Below are 14469 nucleotides of genomic sequence, written 5' to 3'. Positions count from 1 at the left end.
ATATTTTGAAAATAATATTTTTGATATATTATATAAAATAAAATAAATAAATTCTATATATTAAAAATATATTCATTAGAAATAAATATATTATATACTAATTTTGTAATAATTTTAAGTAACATATTCATACTATATCAATCATTTTATTATATAATTTAGCAAAAACATACAACTGTTACAGCATACTACCAATCAAGGTGTAAGCGAGTTGAGCATAGAGAGAATTTCTTGTATCCAATGAGGGGTGGAAGCGCTTTCTAATAGAGAAAGTGGTTATTTGTGTTATGATTTTCATAGGAAGTGCCTTTCCATATAAATTTCTCTGCAAACTAAGGGATAAAAATATCTATTGAACATACTCTTTTAAAAGGACGTTCGAGTAGAGAGTGCGAATTACAGAAAATCATTCGTTTTGCCCAAAAGGTATATGTATAGAATGAAATAGCAAAATAAAAAAAAAAGGAAGCTGGTTTTTGTTTTAACCAAATCCGAATCCTTCACTTGCTTCATGGATTGCAAGCAGCAGCCTCTCCTGCAGATGTTCCTTAGACGGGTACTCTGGCAGATCTAACTGATTGAAACTGCAAACAAAACAGTTTTGCATATATATATATATATATTAATATTTGTGGTCATCCATCATTCATCAGAGAATAGTTTCATTGGAGGGGATTGAGATTTTTTTACCAGGTATGAGCAGACGGCAAGTGATTAGCGCTTCCATATGCCTTGTGGATCTGAAACTTCTGTGCCCCTGAAATTCCTTGAAGGGCACTAAATCCTTCCAGAGGTACCTGTGTTGTTGAGTTCAAAACGTCAGTTTCCCACTTTGTAAAGAAAAAAAACAATCTTATCTTTAATGAAACAAACCAAACATGTTTTCTTCTTTACCTTAGAGGTTCCAGTCACAAACTGCAATAGACGGGCTTTGTCTTCTTTGCTCAATCCCTGAACAACCTCCCAGAACCACTGGATAACAGGGGATCCAGGACTATACCCAGAATATTCAGTATTCGCCCTCAGGTTATCCACTGATACATTAGTAACCCAACAAAAAAAGGTCAGAGGCAATGAAATTCTTGGTACAGGAGGATTATGATATATTTTATAAATACTACTTACAGTCGATATCAGGAAGACCACTTATTAATAACTCCAGTTCCTTGTCGTTAAAAATCGATATTAGATCTTTAAGGATAAGTTCACTAAACCCTTCCAGGAATGCATTTATCTGAGGACGAATGGCTGTGGTTAATCGATGCTCGGCGATTAGGTCTACATATTCATGCTTATTCTCCTCAGTGACTTTAATGTTTCGCCCTCCAGGGATCAGTTCATGGTCAGTCACCTGCAATTTTTATTTTATTTTAATGTTCGTTCAAAACAAATTTTATTTCAAAGACACTGTTAAAAAAGGCTGAACAAGTTATAGTTGTTACCTCCGTTTTTTCATACAGTATTAGCTTTTCCTCATCAGCATCAACGCTAAAAGTGAGATCTAGGACATCGCTAATATCATTCTGCATTATAGAAAAAAGAACAGATGAGTAACAAATGCTTTGGACCAAACAAACAAACAAAGGTGTATCTACAGTATATATATACCTCCAGCATCCATTTCAGGGCTTTATAGTAATCGGGATCTATAGCTTCAATATCATGGTACGTGACCTTAACTCCCAAGATATGCTTGTAAAAAGAGCGAGTGAAATGGACGTCAAGTAGTTGACCATCAAACAGAGCTTTTCCAACCTGTGCACGCAGGATAGATAGAATTTAGGAAGGAATTAACGCAGCTGCAAATAAGTCTACTTACATAGGTAAAAAAAAAAAAGAAAAAAAAGAGCTTACCACCCGGCCAACGAATTTGAAGTAGGAGAGGTGCTCTGTCTGGTAAACAGAGTTTGGATTCGGTTGGAAAGTCGAGTCATTGCCAACGGTTGTGAACAGAAGAGCTCCTTTGTCAAAAATAACCCTTGACAACAGCTGATACCATTCCCTGGTAAGCCCACCAGCATCAATACCTTCTTCTCCTTGGAAGTGAACAGTCAATCTACCTTTCAGTTCCTGAGTTGACCTCATTCGCAATTGGTTGTATGAATCTTCAAGAATGTAGGCTCTTCTCACTGAGATTCTCAAAGGGCTATGGTGATGGTCATGCTGGTGTTTTATCTTTGATCTGAAGTATGCACGTTTGTTATCAAATTCAATAAAACGTGGAACCTTGAGCATTAGCGAAAAGGACTTCTCAAGCAGAGCAGGATTTTGTCGGATGAAAGCATTAAGAAGTTTCCTGTGCCTTTCAGAAAACTTGATAAAAGAACCGTATTTCTCATCCACCTTGGAGCTGCTGCTTGGTCCTGGACCCTTGGGCTGCTCCTCAACATCAGAAGCCGCCATGGGAACCGAGATATCACAAGACTGTGATGATGGATGCAATTTCTCACAGGTAACAAAAAACGACTCTACATAAGGCAACATGTTTTGGGCACCAGCAGGAAGTGACTGGCTTACTCCAGCTCCCCTTGTTGTTGCTGAACTCGTCGAGGTTGTTGGAGACGTCGTAGAAGCAGAAGCAGAATCAGAATGCCCCTCTATTTTGCATATGCAATTGCTCAACTCCAGCCACAGAGGTTCCAAAGCTAAATTGATGTTCGATAGCTGAGAAAACACAGCAACATGCTCTTCGGAATTCTTCTCTTTTGTGATTAACAACGAATCAACGAGGGAGCTTAATGCCTGCAAAACCCTCAGTACTCCTGATCCATCTGATGACGTGGTACTTAGAAGCGTTTTTACGGCTTCACCGAACATGTGAAGTTCACTGATCGCTGATCTTGTCAGGTTCTGTATTGCGTTTGCAAGCTCTGTGATAAACAAATGACAATGGCTTGGAGCAATGGCCACAAGTTTTTTCAGCACCTCCGCTACAAGGGTGTATGCATTATCTGACAAACTGAATCAACAGCACAACAATTAGTAAGGCTAGTTGTAGAACTTACAGAATTTAAGCATTAACTGACAGATAGAAAGAACAGAAAGTAGGAGGTGTTCACATATAAGCATCTGACATACCCTTCACGTGCAAGTAATGAACAAAGCAGACACAGCTCTGACTGGGGAAGATTAAGCAACACAGTATGAACATCACATTCACTCTCTGCTCTGTTGGACGAACTTCCAGATGAGACAATTGGCTTGGTCACTGTACCAGCTGTGCCAGATACCATATCGTGGTTTTCTGAATTGTTTTCAACTTCTAACGCTTGATGCGTTGATTGCTGCTCGGTGGCAGACCCATCTGATCCGTCAGCTGACTCAGACTTTCGTTCAGCGTTGTCAATGATGACCTCCAGTAAGTTCAGCAGCTGGAACAAATGATGAGAAAATACATACAAACCCGAGTTAGTTTTCATAACAGTAAACAAAGCCAAACCATAGCACCGAATGAAAAGGAGTACCTGTTCAAGATGAGCCACACTTCTCAAATAAAGGGGCTGATTCAGGAGGCTTAGAAGCAACGCAAAGGCTACAGATTCGGGTTCCTGCTGCGTTCTGCTCATGTGATCATCACTTACTACAACAGCTTTTCCACGTGCCTTGTCTGAGGGTACTGAACCTTGAAGGGAAGGCAGGGAAAGCCTGGATTGAAGCAGAATCTTTGCTACGTATATATGATTTCGTGCCAAATATGTCAAAGTCTCAAGGACACGCCGAGACACTAGAGGAGGAACCCCTGCAAATAGAATTACAACTATTATCTACAGAACTTGGTTATTATAAACACATCCCCAGTCAGAATCCAATGTATTAAAAGATGCATACCATCAAAGTGCTGAGGACGTGAATATGTTACATTGCTTTGACAAGCATAAAGACGATAAGGTGGTTCGGAAACACTCGAGTAGTTAACAGGCTTCCTTGTGTCGAGCATCAGCATATCCATGAATGTATTAACCAAGGAAAACCTTGTTTCGCCATGAGAACATAAATTCAGCAAAAGCCTCTGCAGAGGACCCTTGTAAAGAGGCTGCAGACCAAAGATATATAAATGAATTGTCCAAGTGATGCCAGTTAAATATCTAAGTAATGCATTAGGTAAGTACCTGAACTATCCGAAGAATACGAATCATTGCTTGGAGTGCCTCAGTGTTAACTAGGGGAGCTCCAGCGGCCTCTATAACCTTTGCAGCAGACCTACGAGAAGCAATCCCCTCATTTCCAGATATGACACCTTCACCTCGCCTGGATGCCTCCCCTCTACGATGTCTTGGATGCATACCAAAAAGTGCACGGTTATGGTATCGATGAGCAAACCTTTCACGCAGCATGTTTGCTTCCGCAACCAGTGCAGGTGTTAAATTTGCAAGAACGGCATCATCTGACGTCAGCAACACCTGATAACAAAAGTAATATTAGATGAATACACTTCAACTCTACTCATGCCGTTATAAGGCAACAGCTCAATACCTCTTCTCGCAACTCCGAAGGAAACGTTGCAATTATTGAAACGGTGTCCATCTCAACAGGCTGACCTTCAAGTTCATGAGACTGATGAACCCGTTGTGCTTGTTGCTGTGCCAGAACTTCAGCTCGGATATCAGCAGGAAGTGCAGCAAGAAACTCCGGATCAATATCTCCAGAATTCTGCTGTTCATTGCTAGAAGGTTCTGGCGCTTGTGCTTGCTGAGCTGAAAGGACTTCGGCTCGCAGTCCCTCAGGTAGGGCATCTAAAAACGCAGGATCAATAGAACTAGAAGCAACATCCCTGTTAACTGGTTGCTCCTCTGGTGGATTATCCTGCTCAGCCTCGTGACCGGAGTTCTCAGGAACCTCAGTTACACTATAAAGAGAAGCTTCTCGCCCAGTTGAAGATGGCACAACTGACAAATTTGCTCTTCTTGAGCGCATAGCTGGCTGTACATCATGCCTTTCTGCACCATCATCATGTCCATCAGCACTTCCGATCTCAACATCCAAACTCCTAAGGCTTTCACCCAAGGTTGCCCCACTCCCACCGCTTTCTTGACTCACCGCTTCAACATCCCGAACAGTTGAATCATTTGGATCATATTGCATTTCGACTGACTGAGACCGCGAGCTTGAGACAGAATCAGTAGCAGTGGCTCGTGTATCCGGGGGAGCAGATGCAACTGGCGAAACGATAGAGGGAGCAGACACATTGGCACCTCCATTACCAGTGGCGTTTTCATCTGGAATTTCAGGTCTGACAGTTGCCTCCTGGGGCTGCCCACTCTCGGCCTGTGACTGGGGTTCCAAAGGTGATGGATTCTGATCAGAAGGATTATCAGAGCCGGGACGTCTCAACTGAGATACCAGCAAATCTTCAAGGCCTTGTGGTACGGTAGAAGCGCCAGATCCAACAATTTGCTGGCTGTCATCAGCCCATAAATTCAAACGATGCCCCTGCCGGCCATTCCTCAAAGATCGGAATATAGCATCCAGCCGTGACGAAGAACTACCGTTGGAATCCCTACCTCCAACAGTATGATCATGTGTGCTTTCTACAAAGAGAAGAAAACAGTCGATTAACAAATTATTCCTTCAGGAAGATCAACACAAACAAAATGTAATCTGGTAGCAAACTTAAATATAACAAAACATAAAAGGGAAATGAACACAAGTAAAAACAAAAGAGAACCTGTTTGACTTTGCGACACTGGAAGTGATGGAGATCCCGATAAAAGAGGATGCTGTGAAGGAGTAGCACCATCCCCAGTTCTGCCAAGAAGGCTGTAAATAGAAGTTGTTCGTCCTTGACGTCTCGAGCCAAAAACTTCAACAGGCATTACATGAAGTGTTTCATCAGAAAATCTATGATCTCTAAGAACCTCCAAATGATCAAGAACGTTTAGACCATTGATACCATCCTCAAACCTGAGAATTACCCGATCTTCATCATCTTCGTCCTCTTCATCCTCTTCAACCAGTATTTCCTCTTCAAATTCATCATCCTCAAGCTCATGATCATCTTGATCTGTGTCATGATGAGGCAGGTGATGTACATCTTCTTCTTCTTCTTCTTCCAAGTCATTGTCCTCCTCGTCTTCTTCTTCATTATCATTTTCATCCTCATCTATTTCGTCACCCTCATCACCAGACATCTCTTCGTCTTCCTCTTCATCAAGATTTTCCGGCACGTGGGTATGCATCTCAAACTCTATACCCATCGACCCAATCCCGTTTTCCAACCCCCTAGCATCCTCAGCTGCTTCTTGCATATAATCATCCCCACCTGCGGCAAATCCTTCATCCAAGTCTTGATCATGCTCCATGTCATCTGTCACATCTTCTGAACCAACAAAAGTGTGGGAACCGCCAAAATTCTCCGCATGATCAGCGGTCATGGAATCATGATTCGACCGCAGCATAATTTCCCCTGCTTCAGAAGCATCAGCAGTAGTATCTCCTCCTCCTGATTGAATTTGATCAGATGACTTGTTCGCATTTTCATTCTTCGAGTTCGAATCAGCAGAATGGGCATGCTCCTTAGTCACCAACTCCAAAACTTTTATGATTCCTGTTACAGTTTTGGGAGATTCTACGTTGTCCAAGTCCAACACTTCAAGTGTACGAGTAAGAGACTTAACCAGTCCAACATCAACAAAAGTATTTGAAGCTTCTGAAGATATATGTGATCCAGTAGGTGACCGAGCAGAGAGCATATCACTCAACAAATCTATCAAAATGTGTATTTCATTAACTGGAGGTCTAAGCCCATTGGAGGTACCTACGAAGTCATTGAAGATACTGCTAATGTCAGAAAATATCCTCTTCCTTGCTTCAGCTGATCTAACAGATGCACCCACTAAAAACTGATTAGCCCTACTTGCCAGCTTTTGCCGCCAATCACTCTCAGATTTCTTTTCCTTCTTCACCCGTGAGTATGGAATAAACTTGTGAAGAATATGATGAAATATTCCACCAACTTGACCCCCCTTCTGTTGAGGACCTCTAAGACTGTTAATTTCAGCATCTCTTCGAAGTATTATATGGATTGACGAAGAATACATGAACAGTATCTCGCTCAAAAGCTTCAGAATGAAAACAATTTTAGCCAATGAAGCTGACATGTCCTGTGAAATAGCTTTCTTTTCTTCAGGTGTAGTAGCAACCGCTTTGCCTTTTCCCTTAGTAGAGGCATGATCAATATCCATGTCTGCTGAAGTAGAATCACCTTCAACCATGTCATCTTTTGGAGGAGGAACGAAATTACAGAGAGAATCCAGAAGCAGCTCAACAACACCAATGAACGACTGAGGAGGTTTCCGGTAAACTTTAGCCTTGGTGCTCCCAGGGGGAGTGGTAGTTGCAACTTCATTAGAAGTCTGAGATTTCTCTTTGTCAGCTCTGTCCTTATCCTTATCCTTCTCTTTGTCTTTTGATTTCTCTTTTTCTTTGACTAACACGATGTAAGGTCTTTCACCAACCATCTCTACTTGGCATATAGAACGAGCGGCCTGGATAAAAGTGACTGGATCCCGTGCAATTACAGAATTCACATGCAACAAAAAATTGCGTGGAGAGATTCTCTGATTTGAGTGCCTGTTGGAAAGTGTTGCAAGAGCATGTTTTATCTCAGATTCCATGGCTTGCTGAAGCGTTTGGGGGTCTTCAAGAATATGACGGATGATACTAGCAGCAACTGAGTCAAACCCTGGAAAAAGACTATTACTCGGCAGAGAAAGCAGTCCTTGCACACCTCCAAAATCAAGAAAGCAGACAGCAACAGAATGCTTCCTTGTCAATGTAGAACACAGTTGTAAAACAGCATGCATAGTTTCAGAAGGAAGCTGATTCCGGATACATGTACAAGCAATCTCAATCAACTTCTTCTGATCGTCAGCATCAACAAGCTGTGGCGAGCCAAAAACAGATTGCAGCTTGTCTTGTTTGCTCTCATCAATGGCCAGAGATGTCTCACCTTTTTGCAACTCCTCTATAAGCTCAGTATTTAATTTCTGGTCCACTTGTAGCAGCCTATCAATGGCAAGAAACCCTGTCGTCACCCACTTTGGAACATTAAACTTTTCCTTATCAATACTACCAGAATCCCACTTTGAGAGTACATCGCACACAAGTCTTACAATACCCGCCTTCAGCGCAACTTCGCGGGAACCAGCGTCTTCATGTAGAATCAAAGCAAGAACATGCAACAGAGCAGAGAGCAGATTGTTCTTTGTGTCATCGAAGACAGGACAACAATCCTTAATCCGGCTAAGAAGGCAAGATATAACACCAGATCGGTGTTCTCCATTGTTTTCTGAGCATATCAATACAAGCAAGTCTCTAACGGGAAAAGCAAGGGGCTCTTTCATCTGCAGAAGCTTCGTACATGTTGTTATAAGCTCTTCAACTGGTGGCAGCGAGACTATTTCTGCTTCAATCTGTTCTCGAGTTTCATCTACAACATTCTCCTTTGTATCTGATTCAGAATTTCCAAGGGACATTGCAAGAGCACGAGCAAGCTCATCGTCCTCTTGGATTTCTTCTGGGTGGGAAAACAGCCATTCCATGGCTAACTCAACACTGTTCGATCCAACCTGTCTCAAAGCTTCTTCGGCTCTGGATCTGGAGAACCCCATCTCCACAATTGTTGAAATGGTTGTTTCACTGGGAGGTGGACCTGTTACACGAGCGCTACTACTGCCAGCTAAGCTTTTCAGTTCAACTCCAGAATACACATGCTTGATGATGGAAATGAGGGCAGTGACGAAATCATAACTACATTCCGTAAATAGTGGATGAGTCCAAACCGGAAGTACAGCTTTCAACACAATGGACTGCAGGATCTTCACAAATGTCTCAGCATCTTGTGGAAATGGAATATTCCCATTTTCTACTGGTTGAACGAGCAAGTGTTTTGTGGATGGTGATAAGATAAACGATGACGTAACCAAATGGTCCATGAGCTTCCCGTAGCCAGCCAGCGGACCATATATCCAGGCATGATCTGTGTCTTCCTTTTCATCCTGCTTTCCTTTAACATCATCAGTCTCCATCGGAGACGAGTAGCTCCTATTAATTGAAAATAAAAGCTGGCTAGTAGCATCAAATGTTGTCAAAACCGTCTGAATCACCCCCCGGCCATAAAAGCAATTTATCAGAACAGGATTACACGAATCAGGCCTGTCAAGAAGGACAGCATCGATGAAGTCAACAACCTTGCCAAGGTAGAGACATTTAGTTGACCTTGATGCCTCGGCTGCAATCTCATGGCCTTCAAAATTCAAGTGATCAAGGGATATTGAAGCAAAACTTGAGGCAACTAACTTAGAAGACGGAGATACATTTACTGTATCTTCTCTCCGTCGAGATTGGAGCAGCATTGCCTTCCCTAACTCTTGGAATATGTATGTGATGTGGAAGGACAATGACTTCACCATGTCACAGCATGATGTATAATAGGATCCATCTCTTTCAAGCTCTCTGTTACCAGAAGCGTCTGATGAACTAGAGGGACCATCATTGATTGGTCGGGGTTGAAATCCAGTCGATGCACGTCCAAGATCACGGTAAAGATTTATTAAATCAAAGAATTGCGATTCTGCGCTCCATCCTGACGTTCTCCTCTGAAATAATGGATCCAGAAACTGTCTAAAAGAACTGAACCTTTGTCCTTCCGTTCCATTTGAAGACAGCTCTGTTTGCTCTGACTCGGGAGAAGTATTTGGACTTTCCAGCGTTCCACTCTCGTAAACTGCTATATGCCATAGAATTTCACGGTGCAACTGGCCTATATTCTCCAGAACATCCTTGCTTCCATTTGCAAACTCCGAAAGCAATGCAGTCATCCAACGGTTATCCTTTGATGCAGCTAGAAACAGAAGAAACTCCACAAGGAAAAGAGAAGAAAAAATTCCACAGCTTGGAGAAAGTTTTCGATCAAGTAGGAATGTCCCCGAGAGATCTTGCAGTCCTCCTAAAGCTTTCTTCACCTGATCACGAAGAGAAGAGCAAAAGGCCCGAGCAAGAGAAGCAGAGTGATGCTGCGTAAAACCCTTAAAAACAATGGTGCTGTGCAAGGCAATAGACACCCCTTCAGAAGACTGAGCAATGCTAGGTCGCAAGAGAAGCTTAAGTAACGCCTCAATGCCAGACTTCTCCACAAAGAGACGAGAAGTCTCAGCATTCTCCATTGTTCTGTGGAGCAGAATTATCAGATGAAAGATGCAGAGTTGAACAAACTGCTCATGGCTGACGCCATTTATGTTCTTCACATCTGAATCCATTTCCATTGCAGTACTTACAGAGGATGATGAAGAACCACTCTCTCCAAAGCATGCAATTCTATCCACAATTTCAATGATTATTTCAACACCGGTGGCTCTTAGAGATGAGACATGACGCAAAAGCTCTTCCACGGCATTTGTAAACGGAACGATGGCCTCATTCATAGCTAGAACATACTTCTTGGAAGTAAATACATCAACAAGGAAGCGCAGTGCCGAAGTTTCTTTTACAGTCTCCAAACCTTTGCTATTAAGAGATATTGCACCGAGGCCATTTGGAATGCATGCAATAGCCTTGGAAGAAGGAAGTACTCCTGATACAACTGAAGACAGAAATGCTTCAGGGAGGCCCATTTCAAACAGGGAAGTAAGAGATGTGGGGTCTTTGTGGATTAAATCACTCATAACCGTCACAGCTGAGTAATAGATATCGCCACCAAATTTATCTGCATTCCTGTATATCAAAGACAAAGTGGCAGGCAAGGTACTCTCCTGAGAACTTTGAGACCTATTCGCATTTCCAGGAGTATACGTAGAAGAACCAAGAGACTTCAAAAGAACCTTGATGAGTCTCTTTCGGGAGAGCAACTGATCACCATTTATATTTAACGATTCACCAACCACCATATCACTGTTGTTCTCTCCAGTCAACTTAAGAATGTGATGAACCTCTAACTCTAACCTCTGAGACAAAAGTTCTACTCCCCCAAGATCCCGGAGTAGAGGTACTGCAGAACTGCTATAATCCATGAGCTTCTGTAGTGCTTTAACGGCCAAATACACAAGATGCAGGTGACTCGGATCAGTATACTCCAAGAGAGGGAGAAATGTGGGAACCATGCCAGACCCCCTTATAGTGCTTCCAGATGACGATGATGAAACAATGTGAAGCAAATAAAACTGAAGTAGCGCCTCAACAAAAGCAATAGATGATGGATCACTAGAAATCTTCAAAGACAGAACGGCTTTCTGAAGCACATTAAGCAGAATCATTCTGTTGCCTACGGCGAAACTGATGCTAGATCTGCTTAGAATCCTGGCACGATCATGAGAGGCGGAGTATACAGCCAACTGAGCGCCCAATGCAAGCATGGCAAGAGTTCTAATGGTTCCGGGGATTGGTTCTTCAGATCTGACAATTCTTATTAATTCATTTGTATACTCAGGTTCGTTTGCAAAAAAGGATGCAAGTTCTTCTTGAGCATCACTGGACTGAACAAGTACAATAAACGCAAGTAGGCAGATCCTGCTATAACTCCGGCATATTCTGGAAGAACGAAAAGCATGAGCATACCGGACACGGGTCAGTAGAGAGAACCTGAGGTCCGGGGGAACATTGTAATGCTCTATACACTCCTTCAATAACACAAGATCATCCTCTTTCCGCAAGTGCAAATCAGGAATCTGAATCACCCTTGAAGAAGAAGAAGTAGCACTACTAGTACCATCATGTATACTCTGGGCACTGTGTCCACGCAACTCAAAATAAACAGTAGAACCAATCCGAAAATCAGCTTCCTTGTGATTATTATCCAAGTCGGAAGGAAAGATGCTGAGACCTTCTTCCTGGTTTCTCTCGTTAGCGACAACGCAGGAATACAAACCCAAACCCTCCTCTTTGCTACCCCAGCCCTGGGCAATAGAGAGAAGGAAGCTGTTTACGGAACCACATCCAATCAACTTTCCGCTCCGGTGGAGCTTAGATGAGCTGATTTTCACAAGCGCAGAAAGGGTTTCCAGGGCTGCAATGAGAACATCTGGATCTGTGGAGGCAAGTAGGAGCTTAAAGTGCTGCAAACAAATAAACATAAAGAGTTACTAATAAAGTTAAACGAGCTTTAATATAGATATGGGAAACAAAAGAGGCATGCATGCATACCTCTAAACCATCAAAGGTACTTTTGTTGGGACAATTTTCAAGAATGATCTGCATCACACGAAGAATTTGAAGAAGAGAGTACTTGGGAAAGGGATCCTCATCATCCAAAATGTGATCAGACAGGAGAAGGTCATTCCTAGTTGATAAAAAAGTCTTGAAGTACTTGTCAAAATGGAGAAAAAGAGGTCTCCAGTGATGGAAGTTGCCCTGGAATAATAACAATAAATCAATCATCTGAGAAAACCCACCAAAAAAAGAGAGAGAGAGAGAGAGTGTATGTATTAGAATGGTTACCTTACTGTAAACCCAGCGAAAGCCAGAGAGAGGTATCGCAATATCAGAGAGCGGACTCTGGATTACTTTCTCAATAAACGATTTGATCTCCGGAGGCTACAACACAAGACAAGACAATAAACCCTAATTAAATTCAGAAAAGGCAAAAGCTTGTGAAAGGATATCAAAATCAAATTAGAAAGTCCTAATTGAATTCAATCAATATCAATTAAAAAAACCCTAAAACTCGAATTTGAGAGAACTCACAGGCTCAGCGTCGAGCCTAATAGAAGGGCCGATGGAGCCTTCGCCGGAAAGAAGCTGCCGCAACCGTGACGGCATACTTGCGGATCTCCCAGTCGCCATCTACAAGAAAGGTTTGACAGTAATCAATCTCAGAATCGTAACAGATCATCAGAGAACCAAATACGAATCTGTGAGATACCTAGAGAGAGACGAGAATGAACGCAGCAGAAGGAGAGAAGAAAACCCCAGAAAGGAGAGAGGGATACAGAGCAGAGAGACACCGTCTAGGCTTAACTTAATATATTAGAGTTTGGGCTAAATCTAGTTTATTTAATTAGTTTTGAGAGTTCACACAATAAGTTGATTTGTCATAGTCGTTATGCGAATTAACCGTGTATAGACCAGGGTTCGAACTATACTGTCGTACAGGTTGTTAATTATTATCATTTTTATCCCAGAGAAACACCACAAATCAAGGGGAATTTTAACATAAACTAGATTTTGACCCGCGCTTAGAAAGCGCGGGTTTGTTTTCAAAATTAAATATATATTTTTAATGAATTTTTATATAAGATAGTGTATAGGTTAGAGCATATTTTTCTGAATCGCGAACCGAACAATATCAAACTGAAGAAACCGAAACCAAAATTGAATTGAATTTCATAAATAACCGAGTAGATCATACATCTCTGGAACCAAAAAATTGAAACTGAATCTAGAATCAAATGGGTACCTTAATTTTTAAAGCTCTGATAAAATCCAAAACTTTGCCATTAACCCGTGAACCAACATCGGTTAATCCGACAAAAACCCAGAAAAATCTTATAATATTTTAAATTTTTGATTTACTTCTCATATACTTTATAATAGTACATAAAACTGAATAACCTATTTGATTTGTCATATAAAATAAATTCATTGTATTTATGTTATGCATTTTAATTTATAGATATTGACCACAAATCCACAATTTCCGTGAACTCTATTAAAAGTATTTTTGAAGAATTTTTATCAACTATAAATACTACAATATTACCAATTTAAAAAATTAGTTAAGTTTTCATGAACCTTTGATGAAAATCAGTAAAGTTAATTATTTTAGACATTTAATTTGGTGCAAATCTTGAAATTATTGAGTAACACATCTATAGAAATCTGTTGATAGATCTCGTTAGCAAAAGATATTACACTATTTGTATATAGAATTGTTTATTTAATATAGAGATCTAGAGGATCTTTTCAATTTTTTTAACAAAGTTCGGTAAATGGCAATGGTAGATTGAACTGTTGTAACGTTGGGGTACCAAGGAACGCTATTGTTATGATATTGTGATTCATTAGTCACGTTTTGTTAAGATGTTATTTTAATAAAATGGAGCCATGGTATAATCAGTGGTGTATAACATGATTTGGTAAGTAATATATGAGATCATTTAAATTAAGTAATATATAGTTTAGTTAGATTATAATTATATTAACGTAGGACCAAAAAATAATTACTTAATGAATAGGTCCAACAACTTTGTTTAAGTAGATTTTTTAAGAATGCTTCCCTTTTAATAGTATAAACTAGATCTCGACCCGCACAACCGTGCGGGTATTTATTTTCAAGTTTATATATATATATATATATATATATATATAATAGTTTATATAATTAGTATATATTTTTAAGGTTATTTATATATTTGAATATGTATACATTTTTTTCAAATACAATAATTTTAAAAATAATTTGCTGTAAATTAATTATTTCAAATCATCACATATATATTGCTTTTTATTATATATTTGTCATATTGATTTTGTGTTTGA

General features: G+C 40.6%; 1 protein-coding gene across 1 annotated transcript; it reads right to left on the bottom strand.

Annotated features, from left to right (window-relative positions):
• Positions 1-333: 333 nt before the first annotated feature.
• On the bottom strand, positions 334-12988 carry LOC106358004 (E3 ubiquitin-protein ligase UPL1-like). Its single transcript, XM_013797740.3, has 17 exons — positions 12854-12988; positions 12676-12774; positions 12430-12525; positions 12136-12342; positions 5666-12047; positions 4474-5528; positions 4110-4400; positions 3829-4033; positions 3465-3739; positions 3079-3371; positions 1855-2959; positions 1609-1755; positions 1443-1523; positions 1126-1351; positions 895-1034; positions 691-797; positions 334-584 (listed from the first exon to the last, which is right to left on the bottom strand). The coding sequence occupies exons 2-17, from the start codon at positions 12772-12774 to the stop codon at positions 482-484; spliced, it is 10812 nt and encodes a 3603-aa protein (XP_013653194.2). The 5' UTR covers positions 12854-12988; the 3' UTR covers positions 334-481.
• Positions 12989-14469: the final 1481 nt, after the last annotated feature.

The sequence above is a fragment of the Brassica napus genome, chromosome A9 (assembly GCF_020379485.1).
Source record: "Brassica napus cultivar Da-Ae chromosome A9, Da-Ae, whole genome shotgun sequence".
Taxonomy (NCBI): Eukaryota; Viridiplantae; Streptophyta; class Magnoliopsida; order Brassicales; family Brassicaceae; genus Brassica; species Brassica napus.
This window is presented reverse-complemented; position numbering and strand designations above follow the sequence as displayed.

What these genes read in the sequence shown, in the direction of transcription:
- LOC106358004 (XM_013797740.3), bottom strand. Translation starts at nt 12,774, where the DNA reads ATGGCGACTGGGAGATCCGCAAGTATGCCGTCACGGTTGCGGCAGCTT. An exon ending in AGTGTCGCAAAGTCAAACAG is followed by an intron (nt 5,529 to 5,665) that starts GTTCTCTTTTGT and finishes TTCTCTTTGTAG; the next exon opens with AAAGCACACATGATCATACT. An exon ending in TCATTACTTGCACGTGAAGG is followed by an intron (nt 2,960 to 3,078) that starts GTATGTCAGATG and finishes CTGTTGATTCAG; the next exon opens with TTTGTCAGATAATGCATACA.